The sequence below is a fragment of the Macaca nemestrina genome, chromosome 1 (assembly GCF_043159975.1).
Source record: "Macaca nemestrina isolate mMacNem1 chromosome 1, mMacNem.hap1, whole genome shotgun sequence".
Classification (NCBI taxonomy): domain Eukaryota; kingdom Metazoa; phylum Chordata; class Mammalia; order Primates; family Cercopithecidae; genus Macaca; species Macaca nemestrina.
The window spans coordinates 105,160,488-105,185,029 of NC_092125.1; the positions used below are offsets into that span (position 1 = coordinate 105,160,488).

The following is a 24,542-nucleotide window of genomic DNA, read 5'->3' on the forward strand; positions in this document are numbered from 1 at the left end:
CTCCATCCTACCCCTTTGCCTCCTCAGTTTTCTCCTCAATCTTCTGCTCTGCAGCAGCAGGGAGAGAGCAGAGCACATTTCCTCTAAATTCTATTAAGAAGACAGAATAGGCCGGGCGCGGTGGCTCACGCCTGTAATCCCAGCACTTTGGGAGGCCGAGGCGGGCAGATCACAAGGTCAGGAGATCGAGACCATGGTGAAACCCCGTCTCTACTAAAAATAGAAAAAATTAGCCGGGCACAGTGGCGGGCGCCTGTAGTCCCAGCTACTCGGGAGGCTGAGGCAGGAGAATGGCGTGAACCTGGGAGGCGGAGCTTGCAGTGAGCCGAGATCGCGCCACTGCACTCCAGCCTGGGCGACAGAGCGAGACTCCGTCTCAAAAAAAAAAAAAAAAAAAAAAAAGAAGACAGAATAAAAACTGGTCAATTAAGACTGGGGAGATTTAAGAAAAAAGTAAATGCAACATATTGGTTGTTTCGTAAATTGGTTATTCAAGGAATTGACCATTTGGCAAATTGACTTTCCGCAAATTGGCTGTTGGTGAAATCAGCCTATTTCCCTGAGAAACACTGCAGAACTCAGGGCACTGGCTGCCTTGAGCCTGCCCAGGACAGGACTGTGATTGTCCCCTCCTGTTTTCTACAAGCCATGGAGATGGGGGCATTGCTCTTGCATGAGGCTGGGACTGAGAGCAGCCCCCACAGGCTGGATCTGAATCCTAGGGAAGAAGAAGATGGGAGATCTCCCACTTTCGGTCCCCACTCAGTAGAACCCAAATGTAGGCCAGTAGCTGAACATCTGTGTTGGCCAGAGCCCGGCCAGAAGTCAGTCAGGTGCTGCATCCAAGACCAATCTAGCATTGGAGAGGCGGCTTAAGGGTATCAGGATATAATGTATAAAACCACAAGTTGTATAGGGTCACCCTGTGGGCTAATTATCAGTCTGAATGTACATTTATTGGTTATACATACTTGCAAAAGATTGTACACAGGCCTGTTAGTCATTATTATTAGTATTATTTTACATATGTAATATTATTACAAATGTTATATCTTTATTATATAATACTTAAGCCTGGCACATATAGATAGTTGATAAATACCACTTTTTTTCTTTTTACTAGATAACTTACTGGATTGGATAAAGGCACTTAATAGCTCTTAGATACCTCTTTTTCTTCTGGAGGTACCTGAGGTATTTCTTTCTTTTCTTTTCTTTTTTTTTTTTTTTTGAGATGGAGTTTTGCTCTTGTTGCCCAGGCTGGAGTGCAATGACGCGATCTTGGCTCACTGCAACTTCCGCCTCCCAGGTTCAAGTGATTCTCCTGCCTCAGCCTCCCTAGTAGTTGGGATTACAGGCATGTGCCACCACGCCTGGCTAATTTTGTACTTTTAGTAGAGACGGAGTTTCTGCATGTTGGTCAGGCTGGTCTCGAACTCCTGACCTCAGTTGATCTGCCCGCCTCAACCTCCCAAAGCACTGGGATTACAGGCATGAGCCACTGCACCCGGCCACATTTCTTGCTTTCTTGTAACTTCAAAAGCCAGTTGTAGCTGGGAGCAGTGGTTCACGCCTGTAATCCCAGCATTTTGAGAGGCCAAGGCAGACGGATCACCTGAGGTCAGGAGTTTGCAACCAGCCTGGCCAACATGGCAAGACCCCACCTCTACTAAAAACACAAAAACTAGCCAGGCATGATGGCGCATGCCTGTAGTCCCAGCTACTTGGGAGGCTGAGGCAGGAGAATCAGTTAAAGCTGGGAGGTAGAGGTTGCGGTGAGCTGAGATCACGCCACTGCACTCCAACCTGGGCAACAGAGCAAGACTCTGTCTCAAAAAAAAAAAGAAAATTAATGTTGATTGTTAGGAGCTGTTTTAGTGGAATAAAGAACTCAATGATAAAGAATTGAGGAGAAACAACAGTAACAAAAAAGGAGGGCAATAAATTTGTGCCTAGCAACTCTGAATTGCTTGCTATGCATTTCCTAAGAGTTATTCTAAAATGATGCCCTGGTACTTAAAAATAACTGAGTAATTTATTACTTTCTTTGATAATATGTTGCAGATTGTTTAGGATACATTCACATGCAGTACATTTCTGTCCCAGTATCACTGTATGAGCAAATACTGAAGGAGTTTGCAGTTTGCAGACATCTGCTTTACAGTAGACAGGGAGATAGACGTTCCAATTGGATATAGCCCATATGTGTAGTAAAGTCTGGTTATAGGAAATTATAGACTAAAAAAGACTGTTGTAAATATGTATCCCTGCACGCAGTAAGGTTAAACAGAAGATCCACAACAAACCAAATTAACAATTACTAAGCCAGACTAACAGTTACTTATAGTTAAAAAGCAAAAATGGCAGGGATTGGAAAACAAAACCAACTCAGGAACCCTGATAATAGCATGTCCTTTCCTGTAAGTGGGGAAGTCTCACCCCCTGAATGCAGTTATGGAGCTAGAGCTTGGCACAGCTATGTGGAAGCCAGACTTCTGAGAATACTGAGTTTCTGAGTGCTTCATTTTTAGACAGTAACTCTTAATCATTTAGGTGGTTTTTATAAGTAACCCTAGGTGGTATAGACACATCTGGGGTCATTTCACAGGCCCCTGGGGAGGTGAGCCATTCTTTATAGGAAGAGCTCCTCCCTTGGGAGAGGACTGACCACCCATGTGTTGGCGGTGCCTTTGAGTGTTGGTGGTGCCTTTACACACAGGGAAACCGCTGAAAGGGTAGGCACGGATGAATGATGAATTAACAATGGGTGATTTTTATTGTGTTTGCTGGTCTGTATTTTCTGAAATAAACCTATTACTTTTGTTTACTTTTTTAAAGACCTTCATCCAACTTGTCAAGTTCCTACAATAGAACAGTTAAAAAAAAAAAAAAGACATCACCACCTCTCAACCTTGGGGGAGTTAAAACAATTACTGAGGAGGAGGAGAAAAAACATTTATGAATAAGACTGCAGTTACTTGAGCTGCTAAGATTAAATGACAATAGGAGTTGTTCTTTCAAGGCGTAAACTGACCTTCTTTCTGTCGAGGAAGGGTCACTGCTTCGCCACTGTGTCCTATGTTAGATAAAAAGGGATGGGGGGAGCAGCGGTCCAGCTTCCCTCACACAGTAGTTGTGATTAAAGCTTTTCTGGATCATTTCTGAAGAAGGGTTAAAGGCTTTCAGATTGTCTTGCCTGAAGACAAGAAAGCAGAGGTAAGATATAACTCCTGTTACTTAAAGGAAGGGAAAAAAAACATGGGAAAGTGGACTGGAATTGCAACAGCAAGAGTTTGTTGTGGTTCTTGTTTGTTTTTAGCTTTTAAATTTGTGAAATACAGCATATATATACAGAAACGTGAATAAAACATAAATGTATAATTAAATTATTGGAAAGCAAACATATGTAGCCACTACCCAAGTCAAGAGCTAGAACATCACCAGTACCCAAAGTATTTCTTCCCAGTCAAAACTCCCACCTTTCTACCTAGAAGTAATTAACCACAATTTTGTCTTTTTTTTTTTTTGGAGACAGATGTCTTGCTCTGTCCCCAGGCTGGAGTGCAGTGGCACGATCTTGGCTCACTGCAACCTCCAACTCCCTGGTTCAAGCGATTCTCCCACCTCAGTCTCCACAGTAGCTGGGATTACAGGCGCCCGCCACCATGCCCAGCTAATTTTTTGTATTTTTCGTAGAGACGGGGTTTCACCATGTTGGCCAGGATGGTCTTGATCTCCTGACCTCGTGATCTGCCCACCTCGGCCTCCCAAAGTGCTGGGATTACAGGTGTGAGCCACCGTGCCTGGTCTCATTTTGTCTTTTATGCAGAGCATACTATAGTTTGGTTTTGCCTGGCTTGGGACTCTCTGTAAGTGGGACCATATAGTATACATATGACTTTTCCCACTCAGTATCATATTTATATAATTAGCTACCTTGTTGCATGTTAAGATCTTTCATTTTTGTTGCTGTATCGTATTCCATCATAGGCATATGCCACTATTTATCCATTTTACTTTTGCCGGACATTTGGGTTTTTCCAGTTTGGGGGCTATTACAGACATTATGAATAATGCAACTATGACCTTCTTGGGGTGTGTATAGTCAGACCTTTCTAGATAATGGTAAACTGGTTTCCTGTAGTGACTAGGAGCTGCTCTGCATCCTTGCTGCCACTGGTCTGATCAGTTGGCTAATGCTGTCTGTTGGTGAATGGACAGTAGCTCTCTGTAGCTATACTGTGCATTTCTCTGATGTGATGGGGTTGAGGACCTTTTCATATGTTTGATATTTTGTTACCTCCTGTGAAGTTGTCTTTCGATTGTTTTGCCCTTGTTATACCTACTGAGTGGTCTGTTATTCTTTCAACTAACCAGCCCTCTGAAGGCGAAATAGGGATATAAAATATGCTGCCTGCCCCCGAGGAGATGGCTTGACAATTCTAGAGGCAGATATATGAACAAGAAGTACATGATAATTGTGATTACTGAGGCATCCATCTTCCCCACCAGACTAGCTAAAGGATGGCACTCTTATTTGTGTCATATCCTGGGTGCTTAACACAGTATCTGCCTCATAATTAGGTGCTTAGTAAAGTTTTGTTAAATGATCGAATGGGACATTTTTAGCGGAATGTACAAGTGCCCTATTAGGGATAGATGCCCAGTAACTCAAGAAGCATGGAGTAAGAAACCACAAACAGCACATGCTCCCCCTCCCCTCTCCTACCTGCTGTGGGGAAGGCCTCCCTTGTAGATTTGAAAGGTTGCTTTACTGGAAGCAGTGGAGGAGGCATGCTAGGCCAACGAATAGAATGTGCAAAGGCCCAGAAGGAAGACAGAGCTCAGCCTGCAAGGGAATGTTAATTTGGAGTGACTAACACGGTGAAAGGGCATCAGCTGGAAATACTGCTATAAAGGGACTGCCTTGTAATCTCAGAAGCAGGGGGGTAAAATTAAGATTAAACACAGGGAAAGAACTTTCTCACAGGTGAGGATGGTGTTGAACCCTACAATAATCGTTTCCCAGATACCTTGAACAAAAATCAAGTAGTTAAAGAAGCCTGACTGGCCGGGTGCCGTGGCTCAAGCCTGTAATCCCAGCACTTTGGGAGGCCGAGGCGGGCGGATCACGAAGTCAGGAGATCGAGACCATCCTGGCTAACACGGTGAAACCCCGACTCTACTAAAAAATACAAAAAATTAGCGGGGGCGTGGCAGCGGGCGCTTGTGGTCCCAGCTACTCAGGAAGCTGAGGCAGGAGAATGGCGTGAACCTGGGAAGCAGAGCTTGCAGTGAGCGGTGATTGCGCCACTGCACTCCAGCCTGAGCGACAGAGCGAGACTCCGAATTAAAAAAAAAAAAAAAGAAGAATCCTGACCATGAAGCAAATCTGACTTTTGTCCCTCCAGATAACAAAAGTTATCTTTTTGAAAGTAATGGTGTAATTTGAATGAATGTAGAGAAGCCCCGAAGACTGAGCTTTCCGCCTTCAGACATGGATTTAGCAGCAGCGTGGCCTTAGTCAAGCCTCGGTTTCTACACCTGCAAAGTGGGTATAATGCCTACCTTGGAGGGCTGTTGTGAAGATTAAGGGAGATGTAAAGTACTTAACCATTGCCTGGTGGGATAGTTTTTATGACCTAGATCCAAAATTGTTCACTGCTGCTGTTGCTACTCTTGGTACTTTTTACTGGCTGGCATCTGCTTAAGTTTGTAACATAGTAGGAGCATTAACAAGGCCCCACGGTGGGGACCTTCGTCGTTTGAAGAGATCCGCGCTCCCGCCCCCCCCTCCCCCCCCGGAGGACAGGGCCTCATGCTGTTTCTGGCCTGAAGTTTTGCGTGCCTTTGTTTTTCTTTTGCTCTATTCGTGTATTCCTGCTTAAGGCCTGTGCGGGGAATTAGGAGCTCAGTACTGGAACGGCGGTTTTCCTAAAGATGAGTACCAGCCAGGCGGGGGGCTGATGCCTGTAATCCCAACACTTTGGGAGGCCGAGGTGGGCGGATCACTTGAAGCCAGGAGTTCGAGACCACCCTGGCCAACGTTGTGAAACCCTGTTCCTACTGGGGGAAAAAAAAAAAATCCAGGAGTGATGGCGCGCGCCTGTAATCCCAGCTACTCGGGAGGCTGAGGCAGGAGAATCGCTTGAATCCGGGAGGCAGAGGTTGCAGTGAGCTGATACTGCGCCACTGCACTCCAGCCTGGGCAACAAGAGCGAGACTGCGTCTCAAAAAAAAAAAAAAAAAAAAAAAAAAAAAAAAAAAGTTCCTTCCGTAGTTCTCATGCAAGGGAGGGGTTCGACTTGCAACCGACCTGAAACCAAGCACTGGCGCAAGATTTGCTCAAGCCCCTCCTCTTGGCCAAACTTTCCGGAGGGGAAGGCTTTCCGAGGAAACGAAAGCGAAATTGAACCGGAGCCATCTTGGGCCCGGCGCGCAGACCCGCGGAGTTTCCTGTGCCGACGCCTCGGGCTACTTGCAGCGCGAAGCAGCAGGGGTGTGGGGGCCTCGAGGGGCTGGCGCGGCCCAGCGGTCTGGCCAGGGTCGTGCCGCCGGCGGGTCGGGTTGGGTCGGGCAATGCCTCTCCGGCGCCATGAACCCGCGGCAGGTAAGCCGGGCCGGCCAGGCAGGCCCTGGACCTTCGCCGCCGTCTGGGCTTGTCTTATAACCTCACGGGCTTTGTGTTGGAGTGTATAGCGTGTGCTGTCTTGTGAGTGTGTGTGTGTGTCTGTGTCGTCTTGCCAAGCAGCATTGCTGGTTTAGGAATTTGTGCGTCTTGTGAGTGTTAGAGTGTGTGTGGGGGGTGTGTGTGTGTTTGTGTCTGTGTGTGGGTGTGTGTGTGGTCTTGCCAAGCAGCATTGCTGATTTAGGAATTTGTGAATTTGTATCCTGCTTATTAATTCTGCAGAATGGAGCAGTGAGTGAAGAGGGCTTGAGGGAAAATGCGCCCCCGTCTGAGTAGGAAGGCCTGAGCCCATGTCAAGGCAGACACCCCGTCTCCCTTTCTGCTAGGGCCCCTTGGGAACCCCCTACCCCCGCTTTAGCACCATTTGAACAACTTTCGGACTCTGAGCAGCGCACACTATCCTCAGCGTACCCTATCCACCTCCGGAAGGCCTTCCGGGAGTTAAAAATGGCCCTTCTTAAGCTGTAGGAGAAAGCTTGTTAACCGCTTTATAAATTATAGTTAAAAACTGGAAAAACACAAATGTCCTTCAGCAGGTTAACAGATAAACTGCTGAGCAGTGAGGAGGACCTACTGTTACAGGTAACAACACGGGTGATTCACAAGTGCGTTATGCTAAGCACGAGAGGCCAGACTCAAAAGACTGCATACTATATGAGTCCATTTATATGACATTCTGGAAAAAACACACAGTTATAGGGATGGAAAGTGGATCCGTGGGTGCCAGGGACTGGGTATCACGGAAGAAGTTGATTGTTGAGTGGCATGAAAAAACTTTTTAGGGAAATAGAAATGTTCTATATCTTGATTGTGGTGGCGATTGTCAAAACTCATAAATTTATACACTTAAAAGGATAAATTTTACTGTATCTAAATTATATACCTCAATTTCGTTAAGATATACATACATACCACTTCTTTGAAAGGATTAGGGATGCCTGCCTTGAAGGAAAAGCATTTCTGCACAGGTATCAGTGTATGACACTGTGGAACCTGTGTGGTAAAGGCAAAGGGGGTAGTGCTTATCTCTTGGTCTGGTAGTGAGACCAGATCAAAGTGAAATTTGGGGAACAATGAATGTTAAACAACTTGTTATGTAATTTGCATAGAGGCTATGCTGAGAGATTTAGAAATGATCACTATGGGTTGCTTGCTCACTTTCTTGCTCTCCTATTCAGTAGCTTTCCAAATGGCTGTTCTCAGTGGTGGCTTGGTTTTTAGGGGATTTAAGGGGGCAAAAAGAAAAATTAATCTCCCCCTCTCCCTCTAACCCTACTGCCCTAAGATATCCTTTAGCAAATTTATATATCCTTTCTTTTCTCTGTGTTCATTCCAGTGTGCACACACATACACATTCATGGATTTTCTCTTTTTGTTTAGGGGGAAAAAATTATAATGTACATATTATTCTACAACTTTTTGTTGTTTTATTTAACATATGGTTCCTAAATTATCCCCAGATGAATACAAATAGATATGACACATTTTGAAAAAATAAAATAACTGACCAGGTGCGGTAGCTCATGCCTGTAATGCCAGCACTTTGGGAGGCCAAGGAGGGCAGATCATGAGATCAGGAGATCGAGACCGTCCTGGCCAGCATGGTGAAACCTCGTCTCTACTAAAAATACAAAAATTAGCTGGGTGTGGTGGCACGTGCCTGTAATCCCAGCTAAGGCAGGAGAATCACTTGAACCCGTGAGGCGGAGATTGCAGTGAGCTGAGATCATACTGCACTCCAGCCTGATTGCAGTAAGCCGAGATCACGCCACTGCACTCCAGCCTGGCAACAGAGCGAGACTCCGTCTCAAAAAAAAAAAAAGAAAAATAAAAATAACTGTGTAAGTACTATTCCATAGAATGAATGTATCATAATTTAACTCTTCTATAGACAAACATTAAAATATTTTCCAGATTTGGGCCAAGAGTAGCAGTTTAAAAAACATTTAGCTTTTAACTGACTTTAGCCACTTTGAAGCACAGTTTTTTTTTCCCAAGGTCACTCAAAGAGCTAATAGGAGAACATCTAAGCTCTGGGAGCCAGCACTCACTCTACACACATTTGCCTCTGTTCCTAGCAATATGGTGGGCACGAAGGTGCAGCAAGAGGAACAAGGAAGAAGATATGATTGCTTGCATAGCGCATAGCGGCATCTTGTTCATGCAGTCATTAATTCAACAAATGTTTGTTGAGAATCAACTTTGTGCCAAGTGCTAGGGAGGCAGAGATGATTGAAGCATAGTCCTTGATCCCAGGAGCTCACCGTGGAATCAACTGAAGCCCCTCATCAACACTGTGTTGGGAATGTTGAGAATAGAGAGTTGAGTATAACTTGTAGGACACCTAATGTTAATTACCTTTCAGACACTACAATCTGTGTGTGCCATTAAAAAAAAAAAAAAAAATCCATAACTCTTATACAAGGTAAAGTAAATGGTCTAACAGGTACTGAGTGGGAGAAGCTCAAGGAGAGGAAACCCCAAGGGCTGAAGAAGGTGGGAATCAAGGAGTTTCTTGAAGCAAGTGGCATTTAAGGAGCTCTATAAGGAAAGGGTCAGAGTTGTGATAGGTGGCGGTGGAGGGAGATGTGCCACCTGGATTGGCATGTAGAGGGATAGGAAGATTAGAGGCCATTGCAGTGGCCCAGTAAGAGGTAATGAGGGGCTGGAACTGAAAGAAGACATGTAAGAGACAGTACAGAGGTGGCAGACAAGGTGGGACTTAGCAACTACCTGATTAGATCCAGGAGATGAGGCCAGGAGGCGGGCAGCAAAGATGACTCAGGTTTCTAGCCTTAGTAGGCTAGGAGGAGAGTGATGCCATTAGCAATAAGAACTACAGGAGAAGGAGCTGAGTTTGAGGGGATCTATTAATTTGGTTCAGAATATGTGCTGCTTGAATTATGGCAGGATATTTAAGTGGACAGATTGTCGACATAGTTGGAAATTCAGATCTTAAGCTCCCACACAAGGTAGTGGCTGGGCATAGTAGATTTGAGTGTTTTTGCCTCAGAGGGCTAGTTTAGGTTCGGGCAGTGATTAAAGCAACCTAGGAAATAAATTATAAAGGAAGAAGAGGTCCTTAAAACCTTGGAGACTGATTATATAAAGGGTGGAACCGTTAATACAGTAGCTATTAAAAAATTATAAGGGGTGGGAAAAAGGGACAAAGAAGAAAAAAAAGGTGAAAGACCTTTGGTGCTGTGTCACCAAACCCTGGAAGGAGAATTTTTTAAAAGAAGAGCGCTCAATCCACAGTGCACTAACGCATGTTTGTTAAACAGAATTGACCACCACACAGCGAAGACCCAACTGAAGTTGAAGAGAAGGAATTTTTATGGGCCCTGTTAGCATAAGTCAGGGTCCTTCTCCAGTACCATTGGGAAGCTTTGGAGAAGAAAAGGGGTACAGTGGGCCTTGGGTGGAGAAGGGAACTGACACGAGATCCAGGTGGGGTGAGGAGGTACGTGAAGTCAGAGTGGGGAAGAATCAGGGTGGCTGAATGGCGGCTTCGCCAGGGTCATCCGAGGAGCAGGTTTCACCAGAGTAAGGAGCGGAAGTTGTAGAAACACAGGGAAGTCACCATCAGAAAAGAGCAGGAGTCAAGAAACGATGGCCCACAGGTACAGACTACCTGTTTTTATAAATAAAACTTCATGGTAAATGAACTGTAAATAAAGGTTTGGTTATTGTGTGAGGCTGTTTTTGCGCTACAGTGGCAGAGCTATCTGGCCCTTTATAGAAAAAGTTTGTCAGCCACTGTAGAAGAGTTGCAGGATTTGAGGTCTTGGTGTGATGGCCTAGGTTACAGTCATAGTGAGATTGAAGGAGTAGCTAGACAAGCCAGTTGTGTGGCAGAAAGGTAGAGATGGAGATTACTGGGTTAAGGATCCCTGTAGCCAGGGCACCGTGAGAGTGATTGACAAGAATGCTAAAATCCCCTAAGTGTGTCAGGATGTGGAAGAGTAGAAGGCTAGAGTTATGCAAGAAAGGGTCCCAGCTCTACCTGTGCAGCCTGCAGGAGAGTCTGAGGAGGGGGTGGTGAGTGTGAGCAAATGTTGCCAGAATCTCTTCTCCCAGTCTGCAAGCCCCAGGGACAGGAAGCAAGGTATTTACTGACACCCCCAGGCTTGTAAGTACTTCTTGGCTCCATCACCCTCCAATGAACAGCCCTGGGGAGAAGACAGTACTGGTTTGCAGGTGGGTGGGTGGGGAAAGGGGTCACAGGTGCTCGGTGTTGTGGTAAATGTGCAGATGAGAACATGGGGTTGCTTATGCCCTGTCCGTCAGGGTTCAGAAGAACATGCGGTGGAAGCAGCTATGGGGAGGTAGCTAGGGAAGGAGGGCTGGTCTGAGGTGGTGAGGAGCAGATGCTGCCAGCTCCACACATCCAGGAGAGCCTGGGTGGTTTGGGCAAAAGTCTCTGGCATCCCTTCTGAGCCTGGGTACCACACTGAAGAGTGAGGACAGTGTGCCATTTTTATCAGGAAACCCTCCAGCTCCCTGAAAATGGAATTCTGATCCTCCCGGGATGGCAGTGGAGAGCCACAGAGATGACTCTCAGGTCCCGTGGCCTTTTCCCACCTGGAGGTTGTTTTTGTTACTGCACTGTTACAGCCTTGGAGGACTGGGGTTCAGTTTGATCCAATCAGATTTATTCTTTTGTCATAGTCATCCAAATGATAGATCTTAGAGACAGGTGGGCGGAGGTGCACTAGCTGTGCGCTAGTGAGCCCAACTCAAGGAGAGGTCATCTCGTCCCTTCCCTAGTCCCCTCTCCCTTGTTATTTCATGTGATTGTACTGGTTATTTCAGGTTTCTGTTTTTGTTTTCAAAACAAAATAACATTTGTTTGTTGTTCTAATTTTAAAAGGGTAATTGTTTTGACTAGAAAATTTCCTTCTCAACTCCCTTAAATTCCATCAAAGGGAAAAGTAAGTTAGGTTGCTGGAGAGGCTATGCTGAGGCCTCAGAACCTCTGTGCTCCTGGAAGCTCTGCGGGCTTTGCTTCCTGCCCCCCTCTCCGTGTTCCTGTTGGCAGGCCCCTAGGCAGGTTTTAGGAGGTAGGCAAGTCACCCTAGCTGAGTCATAAGCCCATGGCTCAATTGCCTTCTCAGCCCATCAAGGGCTGTTCCACAGGCAGCAAAGGGAGGGGCCTCCACAGGTTCACCACTGCAGCCCTAATTCATTTTCTTTTCTGCTGTCTTATTCTGCAGGGGTATTCCCTCAACGGATACTACCCCCATCCATTTCAAGGCTATGAGCACAGAAAGCTCAGATACCAGCAGCCTGGGCCAGGATCTTCCCCCAATAGTTTCCTGCTTAAGCAAATAGAGTTTCTCAAGGGGCAGATCCCAGAAGCGCCGGTGATTGGAAAGCAGACACCATCACTGCCACCTTCCCTCCCAGGACTCCAGCCAAGGTTTCCGGTACTACCTGCCTCTAGTACCAGAGGCAGGCAAGTGGATATCAGGGGTGTCCCCAGGTGCGTGCATCTTGGAAGTCAGGGGCTCCAGAGAGGGTTCCAGCATCCTTCACCACGTGGCAGGATTCCGCCACGGAGAGGTGTTGATTGCCTTTCCTCACATTTCCAGGAACTGAGTATCAACCAAGATCAGGAACAAAGGATCTTAAAGTTCTTGGAAGAGCTTGGGGAAGGGAAGGCCACTACAGCACATGATCTGTCTTGGAAACTGGGGGCTCCAAAGAAAGAAATCAATCGAGTTTTATACTCCCTGGCAAAGAAGGGCAAGCTACAGAAAGAGGCAGGAACACCCCCTTTGTGGAAAATCGCGGTCTCCACTCAGGCTTGGAACCAGCACAGCAGAGTGGTAAGACCAGACGGTCATAGCCAAGGAGCCCCAAACTCAGACCCAAATTTGGAACCTGAAGACAGAAACTCCACATCTGTCTCAGAAGATCTTGAGCCTTTTATCTCAGTCTCAGCTCAGGCTTGGAACCAGCACAGCAGAGTGGTAAGACCAGACGATCATAGCCAAGGAGCCCCAAACTCAGACCCAAATTTGGAACCTGAAGACAGAAACTCCACATCTGTCTCAGAAGATCTTGAGCCTTTTATCTCAGTCTCAGCTCAGGCTTGGAACCAGCACAGCGGAGTGGTAAGACCAGACGGTCATAGCCAAGGAGCCCCAAACTCAGAGCCGAGTTTGGAACCTGAAGACAGAAACTCCACATCTGTCTCAGAAGATCTTGAGCCTTTTATCACAGTCTCAGCTCACGCTTGGAACCAGCACAGCGGAGTGGTAAGACCAGACGGTCATAGCCAAGGAGCCCCAAACTCAGAGTCGAGTTTGGAACCTGAAGACAGAAACTCCACATCTGCCTTGGAAGATCCTCTTGAGTTTTTTGACATGGCTGAGATCAAGGAGAAAATCTGCGACTATCTCTTCAATGTGTCTGACTCCTCTGCCCTGAATTTGGCTAAAAATATTGGCCTCACCAAGGCCCGAGATATAAATGCCGTGCTAATTGACATGGAAAGGCAGGGGGATGTCTATAGACAAGGGACAACCCCTCCCATATGGCATTTGACAGACAAGAAGCGAGAGAGGATGCAAATCAAGAGAAATACGAACAGTGTTCCTGAAACCGCTCCAGCTGCAATCCCTGAGACCAAAAGAAACACAGAGTTCCTCACCTGTAATATACCCACATCAAATGCCTCAAATAACATAGTAACCACCGAAAAAGTGGAGAATGGGCAGGAACCTGTCATAAAGTTAGAAAACAGTCAGGAGGCAAGACCAGAACCAGTAAGACTGAAACCACCTGTTCATAACAATGGCCCCTCAAAAGCAGGGTATGTTGACTTTGAAAATGGCCAGTGGGCCACAGATGACATCCCAGATGACTTGAATAGTATCCGCGCAGCACCAGGTGAGTTTCGAGCCATCATGGAGATGCCCTCCTTCTACAGTCATGGCTTGCCACGGTGTTCACCCTACAAGAAACTGACAGAGTGCCAGCTGAAGAACCCCATCAGCGGGCTGTTAGAATATGCCCAGTTCGCTAGTCAAACCTGTGAGTTCAACATGATAGAGCAGAGTGGACCACCCCATGAACCTCGGTAAGAGACCACCCAGGACTGTACCTAGGGTTGGGGTCAGGTGCTCTTGCTCCTGACGCAGTCTTGGCTAGTTTGTGAGCAGTGCCATTTGGTGGCTCCTATCTTTTCCTCCTTCCCTTCTGCCTTTTAGCTAAATCCCCCTTGATTGGCCCTTTCTGCAGATGTTGAGCAGGGAATATAGACCTTGGACCAGCCAGAATCTTGGCTGAACAAGGGGGAGGTTGACTCTGTTGACTGTAATGAAGCTTCTTCAGAAATGATTGGTTTTGGCCGTACGCGGTGGCTCATGCCTGTAATCCCAGCACTTTGGGAGGCCGAAGCAGGCATATCACGACGTCAGGAGTTTGAGACCAACCTGGCCAACATGGTGATACCCCGTCTCTACTAAAAATACAAAAATTAGCCAGGCGTGGTGGCACGTGCCTGTAGTCCTAGCCACTCAGGAGTCTGAGATAGGAGAATCACTTGAACCCAGGAGGCAGAGGTAGCAGTGAGCTGAGATTGCACCACTGCACTCCATCCTGGGCCACAGAGCGAGACTCTGTCTCAAAAAAAGAGAAATGATTGGTCTTGAGGGTCAGGGGCAGTGGCTCACGCCGGTAATCCTGGTACTTTGGGAGGACAAGGCAGGTAGATCATGAGGTCAGGAGTTTGAGACCAGCCTGGCCAACGTGGTGAAACCCCATCTCTACTAAAAATATAAAAATTAGTCGGGGGTGGTGGTGCTTGCCTATAATCCCAGCTACTTGGGAGGCTGAGGCAGGAGAATGCTTGAACCTAGGAGGTGGAAGTTGCAGTGAGCTGAGATGGTGCCACTGCACTCCGGCCTGGGTGACAGAGCGAGACTCCATCCCAGAAAAAAAAAAATGATTGGTCTCCATGCATCAGCATCATGCCTGCCTCCTAAGGCCAGAGGTAATAAAGACTTAACTCCCTTCTATAGGCCTTCCCGTCCTCCCTAAGCTGTTTCTGAGAGAGGTGCAGGAGCAGGTGGGTTGGGGCAGGCTGTATACACAGAGTGTGGGGTGGGTTGTGCTGCTAAGCATCTGCAGGTCCGCAGTCCCCCCTCTGCATAGCTGCTGGGGGGAAAGGATGGAGGAGCGCATGCACGGCTGCCTGCCTGCCTATTGAAGGTGGTGGTTCTAATTTTATACACCTCCTCTGCACAGATGGGTGGGCTAGCACTTGCTGCCACTCCTGAGCTGTGAAGTCAGCAATTACCTCACTCAGATAGCTGGTCAGGCCCTACACTGTAGGTCCTAATAGGCCAGTGGACAGATTGAGGAAAACAGGAGCTGCTGAAGGGCATAAAAGAGAGCAAAACCACTGAAGCTGAGTGGCTGCAGCTGTAGCCAAAGAAAGAGCCAGTAGGATGGGGGAGAATTCCACTGACCTTTATTTTTACATAGCCTGATTTCTAGGGGTGTAGATTCCTGGCTAGGGCCCTTATTCCTTGTCTTGACTGTCTTCATGATAACAATTTGGCATTTCAGAAGAGCTGTTAAGAGAAGGGGATGTGTGTGTCCAAAAGCTGGCAAGGCCAGAGCTGGATTGTTTGGGGTAGAGACTGGATGGCCGTCATTCTCTTTTGTCTCCATCCTTCCTCCCTAGAGTTGGAGGAAAGCAGTGGATTTTGTGGTTAATCATTCTTTGGACTCACACTATAAGAAACATTGGTGCCATGTTCAAATATATCAGAAGACCTAGGAAATAAGAAAGACCTACTTTTCTAAATGAAATCGCAGACTGAGCAAAGAGCTCACCACATTTGAACGCTTGAACAAAGGGGGGCCTAGGCTAAGTCCAGAAGCCTAGAACAAATGCTTTTTTATTTTCTACATAACAAGGGAAAATTCCTTGTTATGTAGAAAATAAGCTTGAGACAAATGGAGCTATAGAGTGACTCTTAACAAACTACAGTGATACAGGTCTAGGGACAAAAGCCAGCCACTAATAAGTGGCAAATGCCTGATCCCCCTAGGTAGTGGGGAGCCTGAGACTGGGTTATAAGAAGCCTTCACTATCTTTTAGGACCCTCCCTTGAGGAAGCCAGTCTATCACAGTTGCTTTAGAATGAAGGTCTTTTGGTTGCTCACAAGACTGTAATGGCGATTTTTGGCCCATCAATTTTGTGTGGGGGGAGTTTATGTTAATTCATTGTTAAAAGATAGTGGGTTTCCCCTGAGCTAGTTTCCTATCATCTGTGCCTATGTTTGCTTCACTGAGCTATGGGGAAAGAGTCACTGGCTGCTTTGTTTACAAAAAGAAAGGACAGGCTGAACCTTAAGTAGTAGGAAGGAGTTCCTTGGCCTGTCCTTCATCTCACCCACAAGTCAAAAGTCCCTTAGCGTAGCAGAAAATTCCAGGTTGAAGGTCTCTTTGGAGAAGGCAGAAGGAATGACTTAGACTCCTGTTCACACATCTAACCACTTTCCGTCAAGATTTAAATTCCAGGTTGTCATCAATGGCCGAGAGTTTCCCCCAGCTGAAGCTGGAAGCAAGAAAGTGGCCAAGCAGGATGCAGCTATGAAAGCCATGACAATTCTGCTAGAGGAAGCCAAAGCCAAGGACAGTGGAAAATCAGAAGAATCATCCCACTATTCCACAGAAAAAGAATCAGAGAAGGTAGGTGTCCTCCTGCCATCTGGGAGGCTATCAGTTCCCTGTCAGTGTCTGGATTGTAACTGACTCCCCTGAAGTAATGCCAGCCTAAAGAACTGACACTATCTCGGAGTCAGCTTCCCACTGTTCCCTCTACCCTACCTCGCCAGCCCATCTTTCCTCCTCTCATATCCAGCTCCTCTCTCTGCTCCTTCCCAACATAATTGGATTTACAGAATTTCAGAGTTGAAAGAGACCTGAAAGGTTATTGAGGCCAATCTCCTCTCTTGGAAGATATGGAATGAGAGCCCCAGCAGCTCCTTTAACTTTGGAAAGCCAACCCGTTGACAGTTGGTGGGAAGAAAGTCCCCCATCCCCATCCCCTCTTCTGTGATGGACTAACCAGTGTTTTTTTAGTTTTGTTTTCTTCTTGTCTCTCATTTTCTCTAGACCACAGAGTCCCAGACCCCCACCCCTTCAGCTACATCCTTCTTTTCTGGGAAGAGCCCCGTCACCACACTGCTCGAGTGTATGCACAAATTGGGGAACTCCTGCGAATTCCGTCTCCTGTCCAAAGAAGGCCCTGCCCATGAGCCCAAGTATGTTCCACGTGTCCTCTATCCAGCTGAGGTTTTCTCAAAAAGAAAAAGAGACACATTTTCCTCCTTGCCGCCTCAGGGATGGCAGATTGACCAATTTCTCCTGTTTCAAAATGGGGTGAGGAGGGCTCTAAGGGCCTGGTCGCTGCTTGTGAGGCAGAGAATTAGGGATTAGGAATTCAAAGGGAATTCCTGGCCCACTTGTCTACAAGCACTGGGGAGGTTCATGGCTTGGAGGTCACTCACTGTTATGGGACAGAAAGGTACAGGACCTGAGAAGCTGTCTGCCTGTGGGTTTGTAGACTCACATATTCAAGAGAGGTGTTCCTGGAAGAGGTGAAACTAGGCTGATGCTTAAATGTTGAAAGGGGTCAGCCAGGCTAAGAGACACTGGCTGTTCAAGGCAGAAGTGACTGCACAGAGGTGATGTGCTCAAGGAAATCACCAGTAGTGGAGGATGGCAGCCTGCCAAAGGCTAGGTCAGGCTCGCCAATCAAAACCATTTTAATCCTCCTACTTGCTTCATCTCCTATCAGGTTCCAGTACTGTGTTGCAGTGGGAGCCCAAACTTTCCCCAGTGTGAGTGCCCCCAGCAAGAAAGTGGCAAAGCAGATGGCCGCAGAGGAAGCCATGAAGGCCCTGCATGGGGAGGCAACCAACTCCATGACTTCTGATGACCAGGTAGGGCATTTTCCTACTCAAAAGATACAGGCCATTTTTAGCAACTGAGTGGTTTGAGATTGCCAGTGACTCCCTCGACATTTCCTGAAGTGTTTACGGCTCCTCTGTTTGACGGATTCTCCTTTAGCCCGAAGGTATGATCTCAGAGTCACTTGATAACTTGGAATCCGTGATGCCCAACAAGGTCAGGAAGATTGGCGAGCTCGTGAGATACTTGAACACCAATCCTGTGGGTGGCCTTTTGGAGTACGCCCGCTCCCATGGCTTTGCTGCTGAATTCAAGTTGGTGGACCAGTCTGGACCTCCTCACGAGCCCAAGTGAGTGTCCTAGTCCCGGCTAATGCATGTGTCACCAGTTGGGGCGGTCTGTAACCCGGGGAAAACAAGGGTGTGCTTTAGCTGTGTAGGACAGAAGGGGCGAGTTGAGGGAAACAAGTCCAGCCCTGTCTCCATGGCCTCTTAGAAGACAATAGACTTGCCAACAGTGAATGTGTTCACTCTTCCAATAAGCATGATCCTTTTTAATTTTTTGACTTTTTAATTTTTAAAGGAATGTATATGTACATTAAAAAATCAGGCCAGACATGTCACACGCCTGTAATCCCAGCACTTTGGGAGGTTGAGGCAGGTAGATTACCTGAGGAGGAGTTTGAGACCAGCCTGACCAATATGGTGAAACCCTGTGTCTACTAAAAATAAAAAATTAGCTGGGCGTGATGGCAGGCGCCTGTAATTCCAGCTACTCAGGAAGCTGAGACAGGGGAATTGCTTGAACCTGGGAGGTGGAGGTTGCAGTGAGCTGAGATCGCGCCACTGCACTCCAGCCTGGGCAACAGAGTGAGACTCCATCTTGAAAAAAATCATTTAAGCTGATTGAAAAAGTAGTCATTTCAATGAAAAGTCTCATTTGTGTCTCAGACTTCCAGTTTCTCTCCCCAGACCCATATACTACTATAGTCATGCATTAGCAACTGGGATGCGGTCTGAGAAACATGGTTTTGTTGTTGTGAGAACATCAGAGTGTATTTATATAAACCTAGATGGTATGGGCTCCTACACACGTACAGGCTGTATGGTACGGCCTGTTGCTCCTAGGCTGCAAACCTGTACAGCATGTAACTATAGTGAATACTGTGGGCAGCTGCAACCCACTGGTAAGTATTGGTGTCTCTATCTAAACAGAGAAAAGACAGTAAAAAGACAGCATAAAGGATAAAAAATACTACACCTGTATAGGGCGCCTGCCATGAATGGAGCTTGTGGGACTAGAAGTTGCTGTGGGTGAGTCAGCCAGTGAGTGGAGAGTGAATGTGAGGGTCTAGGACATGACTGTGCACTAGTGTAGGCTTTGGAAACACTGTTCACTTAGGCTAACTACATTTATTTCAAATAGTTTTTTTTAATAATAAATTAACCTTAGCTTACTGTAATTTTTTTACTTTATAAACTTTTTTATTTTTTGTTTCTTTTGTAATAATTAGCTTAGCTTAAGACACAAACATGTACTGCTATCCAAAAATAATTCCTTTGTTTATATCCTTATCCTATAGTCTTTTTTCTGTTTTTAAATTTTATTTTTTTTTAAACTTTTTAAACTTTTTTCTTAAAAGCTAAGATGAAAATACATTAGCCATTAGCCTAGGCCGACACAGGGTCAGGATCCTCAGTATCACCATCTTCCACCTCCACGTTTGTCCCACTGGAAGGTGTTCAGGGGCAATAACATGCATAGGAGCCGTCATCTCCTATGGTAACAGTGCTTTCTGGAATACCTGCCTGAGGCTTTTTTTAGTTACTTATTTTTCCAAAAGTAGAAGGAGTATACTCTGAAATAATGATAAAAATATAGTAAATACATAAGGAGCGTGCAACCTAGATCCCTTGCATGCACAGTTCACAGTAGAGTTCGCACTCCCTATGAGAATCTCATGCTGCTGCTGATCCGACAGGAGGCGGAGCTCGGACCGGAATGCTTGCTTGCCCGCCACTCACCTCTTGCTGTGTGCCCAGGTTCCTAACGGGTTACAGACCCCTGCACTTGGTGATAAGAATTTTTCAGCTCCATCATAATCTTACGGGACCCCTGTCATATGTGTGATTTGTCATTGAACAAAACATTGTTATGCAGTACGTGACTATACCAGTTTCTTGAGTCCTTCTAGAAATTGCTATGCATAACTAGCACATTTTCCCTTTTGTCTTTTTAAACAGATATGTCTTCTGTTTTACATGTTGACTGCTTTACTTACCAGACTCCTTGCATAGCTGCATAATATTTCATTGAATAGAAGCTGACAAATTCAGTTTCTCAGAAAGAAATATTTAATAGGACTTAGGAACAGAAATGATGTATTGGGTGGCTGCAAGACGGTGGATCCCTGCACTTATCCTCCAGAAAGTATGCTTCCTATAGAGACTTTTTTGGTTAAACACGCAGCTGGTCACACTTTATACTTTCTTGTGAAACTTATGAGCACTAGCTGGCGGGGAGGCTTGGTAGAAATCTTTGCGTGGAGTTATTTATGCTACCAAACACCTTGGGATGCGGGAGTCAAATATTGGTGGTCATGGTGGTTTTGCATCAAGATGGCATCATTCTTGCCATGCAACAGGCATGTTTTCTTAATCTCTAAGGTCTATCACAAAGTGGAAAAGCAAGGTGTAAAGTGAGGGGAAAGGTGAAGATTGTATATGGCTAGAATATTTTCTTGAAGGATCGAAAAAACTGGCAACTGTGTTTGCTTCTGGGGAAGGAGGGACACTTTAAAACTTATAAAATGCTATCTTGTTACTTTAAATTTGTCTCTCCTTAATAGGAGTAATGTCAGCCGGGCATGGTGGCTTACGCCTATAATCCCAGCACTTCGGGAGGCTGAGGTTGGTGGATCATTTGAGGTCAGGAGTTTGAGACCAGCCTGGCCAACGTGGTAAAACCCCATCTCTACTAGAAATACAAAAATAGCTGAGCATGGTGGTACGCGCCTGTAATGCCAGCTACTCCAGAGGCTGAGGCAGGAGAATTACTTGAACCTGGGAGGCGGAAGTTGCAGTGAGCTGAGATTGTGCCACTGCAATCCAGCCTGGGTGACGGAGTGAGACTCCGTCTCAAAAAAAAAAAATAGAAGTAATGTCATTTCATGTATTCATATTTATGTGTTATTTGCATTTCCTTTTCTGTGAACCACCTGCTCTTGTTCTTTTCCAGTTTTCTTTCAGATTGTTACTCTTTATTGATACGTAAGAACTTTTAACATAATTTTTTAAAGTAGCCCTTTGCCCAACATGACCCAATTTAGAACACACATCTGCCCACTGTTTAAGCCATCTGGAAAAGGAGAGGCCCAGTCTCTCTCCAGCTGCTCTTCTACTACTTCATATCCTTCGCTTTCAATAAGCATCTCCTTATCTTTAAGCACAGGCCTTCACATGATAGGTTCAGTTCATTTCCTCCTTCTCTTCTGTGAAATCTGTGAAATCCTTTCTAGGACTTCAAGTCAGCCATTCATTGAGAATGTGAGAACTCACTATGAACTAGATTGAAGATATGAAAAAATGTTGCCCAAGTGCATAGCAGACATATAGCCATAGCAGTATTGAAATGTGCCATCGGGCCGGGCGCGGTGGCTCACGCCTGTAATCCCAGCACTTTGGAAGGCCGAGGCGGGTGAATCACAAGGTGAGGAGATCGAGACCATCCTGGCTAACATGGTGAAACGCCGTCTCTACTAAAAAATACAAAACGTTAGCCAGGCGCGGTGACGGGCGCCTGTAGTCGCAGCTACTCGGGAGGCAGAGGCAGGAGAATGGCGTGAACCCGGAAAGTGGAGGTTACAGTGAGCTGAGATTGTGCCACTGCACTCCAGCCTGGGTGACAGAGCGAGACTCCAAAAAAAAAAAAAAAAAAGAAATGTGCCATCAGAGGTGAATGCAGAGTTCTGTGGGGACACAGAGGGCACTGCCGCCAGTGTCTGCCAGGGAGTTGAGGAAGGTTGCATAGAGAGGGGAAATGCTAATTGAGTAACTACGTTTCTTAATAACATACTCTCGTTCTTTCTTAATGTGAATTATGCTGGGTCTTCTTTTTTTCCTTTCTCTCTACTCTTGTTGGTGACATTAACTAATTTTTTGACTTTTTTTTTCTTTCTTTCTTTCTTTTTTTGGAGGTGGAGTCTCACTCTGTCACCCAGGCTGGAGTGCAATGGCGCAATCTCTGCTCACTGCAACCTCCACCTCCCGGGTTCAAACAATTCTCTTGCCTCAGCCTCCCGAGTAGCTGGGATTACAGGCATCTGCCACCACATCTGACTAACTTTTGTGTTTTTAGTAGAGACAGGGTTTTGGCCAGGCTGGTCTTGAACTCCTGACCTCAGATGATCCGCCCGCCTCGGCCTCCCAAAATGCTGAGATTACAGGCATGAACCACCACGCCGGCCATGACTTTTAATATATAAATGCTGGAGACCACTCAGAGCTCCAGATTCCTCCATCTAGTTGCTTACTTGTCACTTCTCTTTGGATGAATGTCCCGAATCTGACATGTCCGAAGCAGAACTCTTGGGTTTTGCCCCCTTCACTTCATTTCCCTCCAGTCTTTCCCAGCTCAGTAAGTGATACCACTGTCTGCCCAGTGGCTCCAGTCAGAAACCTGAGGATCATCTTTTCCTCTACCTCCTTTACCTCCTTTGTCAACTCATCCTTAAGTCCTATTAGTTATACTTAGAATTTCTATCCCATATTCCTTCCTGTTCTTTCTACCTCCAGTGTCAGCACTCTAATCCAAGCCACTATCTCATCTAGACTGTCAAAATAGCCTCCTAACTGATCTTTCTACTTTATTTACTCAACGCTTATTTATGGAGTATCTTCTTTATTTTTTTTTTAGAACAGGAGCCAAACATTAACCAATTGTCACCTAAAAAAATGTAAGATCTCATATTTGATAAGTATTCCAAAGGGCTCGAGTTGCAGTGAGAATCAGTTATAGCACAATTTGACTTAGTAAGCAGAGGGGGAAGGGCTGCTCCAAGAAGTACTGCCTGAGCTGGGACTTTAAGGATGATGAAGAGAGACAGACCAAGGGTTCTAGGTGAAGGACACTGTTAAATCCTGTGGTGGAAGAAGAGCAGAGCTGGCAAAGGGGCTGAGAGGAGGCCCTTACGGGTGAAGCAGAGAGCACAAGGGAAGGCTGGCACTAGAGGATATTAGAGAGGTAGTCAGGGTGGCCCACCAGGGCCTGCCTTGTTTAGTCACGTTAGTGCTTTGACCACAAAAGCAGTGGAGAGCTGTTGAAGGTTTTTAATAAAGGACTGTGACTTGCCCTTTCCCCACACTCTTATCCCTTTCCCAGCATTTTTCTTCTTAATTTTCTTTCCTCTGCTGAGAGAACCATTTCAGACCTTTGCCTCTTTCTTCAGATTTCCACCCATACCCCGTTCCTCACTTTCAACTACCTTACTTCACACTTAATTGAAAAAATAGCAGTAAGCATACAAGAAATACCTTATCTTTCCATTACCAAACTACCCCGCTACCTCCATCTGTACCAGCAAGAGTGAAGGACGTATCCCTCATCCTATCCCTGTGTCCTAGATCCCCCATCCCTCTCATCTGCTCTAAGACTTTACCGCCTTGGTTGTCTCCTCTCCCCTCATCTGTAGCATCTCCGTCTCAGATCATTCCCACCAGCCTTGAAACATGCCCATGACCGTCTTTTAAAAACCTTCCCTCTACCCCATATCTTCCTGCAGCTACCATCTCATTTCTTTGCTTCTCTTACAGCCAAACTTCTCAGAGTTATTCATACTCATTGTCTTCACTTTAACTCATTTCACTAAAAAGGCCAACCACTAGCCACATGTGGTTATTGAGCACTTGAACTGTGGCTAGTGTGCTGTGGCACTGAATTATTAATTGCATTGTAATTAACGTAAATTCAGTAGCCCCATGTGGCTAGTGGCTACCATATTGGATAGCACAGCTCTAAAGGGTTCTAGTTGCATAATTAACAAACTTTTATCATGTATGTAAATATATCATACTATTATAAAACTTTGCACATAAGAGTTCATATTCTTTTCAAACACATAGGGCAGTCATGAAATTCTCCTGGATCCCTGAGGTAAAGATCCTACACAATCTGTCCCTGACCCCCTTCACCATCCTCTTTTCACGCCACTGTCCCTCTCATTCTGAACTTAAGCCCACTGGCCTGCACGAGCCTGCCAGCATGGGCAAAGAAAGGAGTGAAGGCATTCAGTTGCTTCGGATCATCAAGGAACAGTGAGAAACTCCATGTGGTTGAACATAAACGTTGATTCCTTTTACTGTCCGAGCTGCTAAGTCTTGAAACTGAAGCCTCTGTTATATGCAGTTTGAGTATCCAAAGCTGGGTTCTCAGCCAATAGATTAGGATCTGGTTGAAAGCTAGGATTCTTGATGCCTTGTCTGATACATTTCCAAACTGTTTTGCTTCACCGTGCCCTTCCCTCTGTGTTTGTGGAAATTCCCGGCTGGAGCAGTAGAAGCCACCTCCCTGCTCCACTTGGGCACTTTATTATCAGCACAGCTCATGGGCCCAGGATCCATTCCTTAACCCAGAGTTAGCTCAAGCCTGCCAGGAGTTGCAAAACAACTCCCAGAAAAGCCTGGGTGCCTGGCCTAAGGCCGACCTTGACCTAATGACCTTTCCAGGTCAAGTCCCCTTGAGCTAATAGGAAGTAAATGAGGGAATGGAGTTGGGTGCTTTAAAAATCAGTGTATGAAGTAAGAGTCCAAGTTGGTAACGGTATCTGGTCAGAATTTTATAACATGATTTTATCATATCCCGTTTTACAGCCACTTTCAATATGTGACAGGTGATACTGGTTGTCCATTTACAATAGTGATA

General features: G+C 46.0%; 1 protein-coding gene across 3 annotated transcripts in view; it reads left to right on the forward strand.

The window, feature by feature from the left end:
* The window catches only part of LOC105497976 (adenosine deaminase RNA specific), a 47,176-nt gene that overhangs the window by 13,601 nt on the left and 9,033 nt on the right, over nucleotides 1-24,542 (forward strand). For 2 of the 3 annotated variants that reach the window (XM_071084653.1, XM_071084647.1), the window contains exons 2-6: nucleotides 11,905-13,775; nucleotides 16,217-16,400; nucleotides 16,827-16,975; nucleotides 17,512-17,656; nucleotides 17,784-17,974. In XM_071084653.1, coding sequence (XP_070940754.1) covers nucleotides 11,905-13,775; nucleotides 16,217-16,400; nucleotides 16,827-16,975; nucleotides 17,512-17,656; nucleotides 17,784-17,974 — 2,540 coding nt within the window. Of the gene's footprint in view, nucleotides 1-6,400; nucleotides 6,611-11,904; nucleotides 13,776-16,216; nucleotides 16,401-16,826; nucleotides 16,976-17,511; nucleotides 17,657-17,783; nucleotides 17,975-24,542 lie in introns of those variants that run through there. The other variant, XM_011769618.2, reaches the window with a different exon arrangement.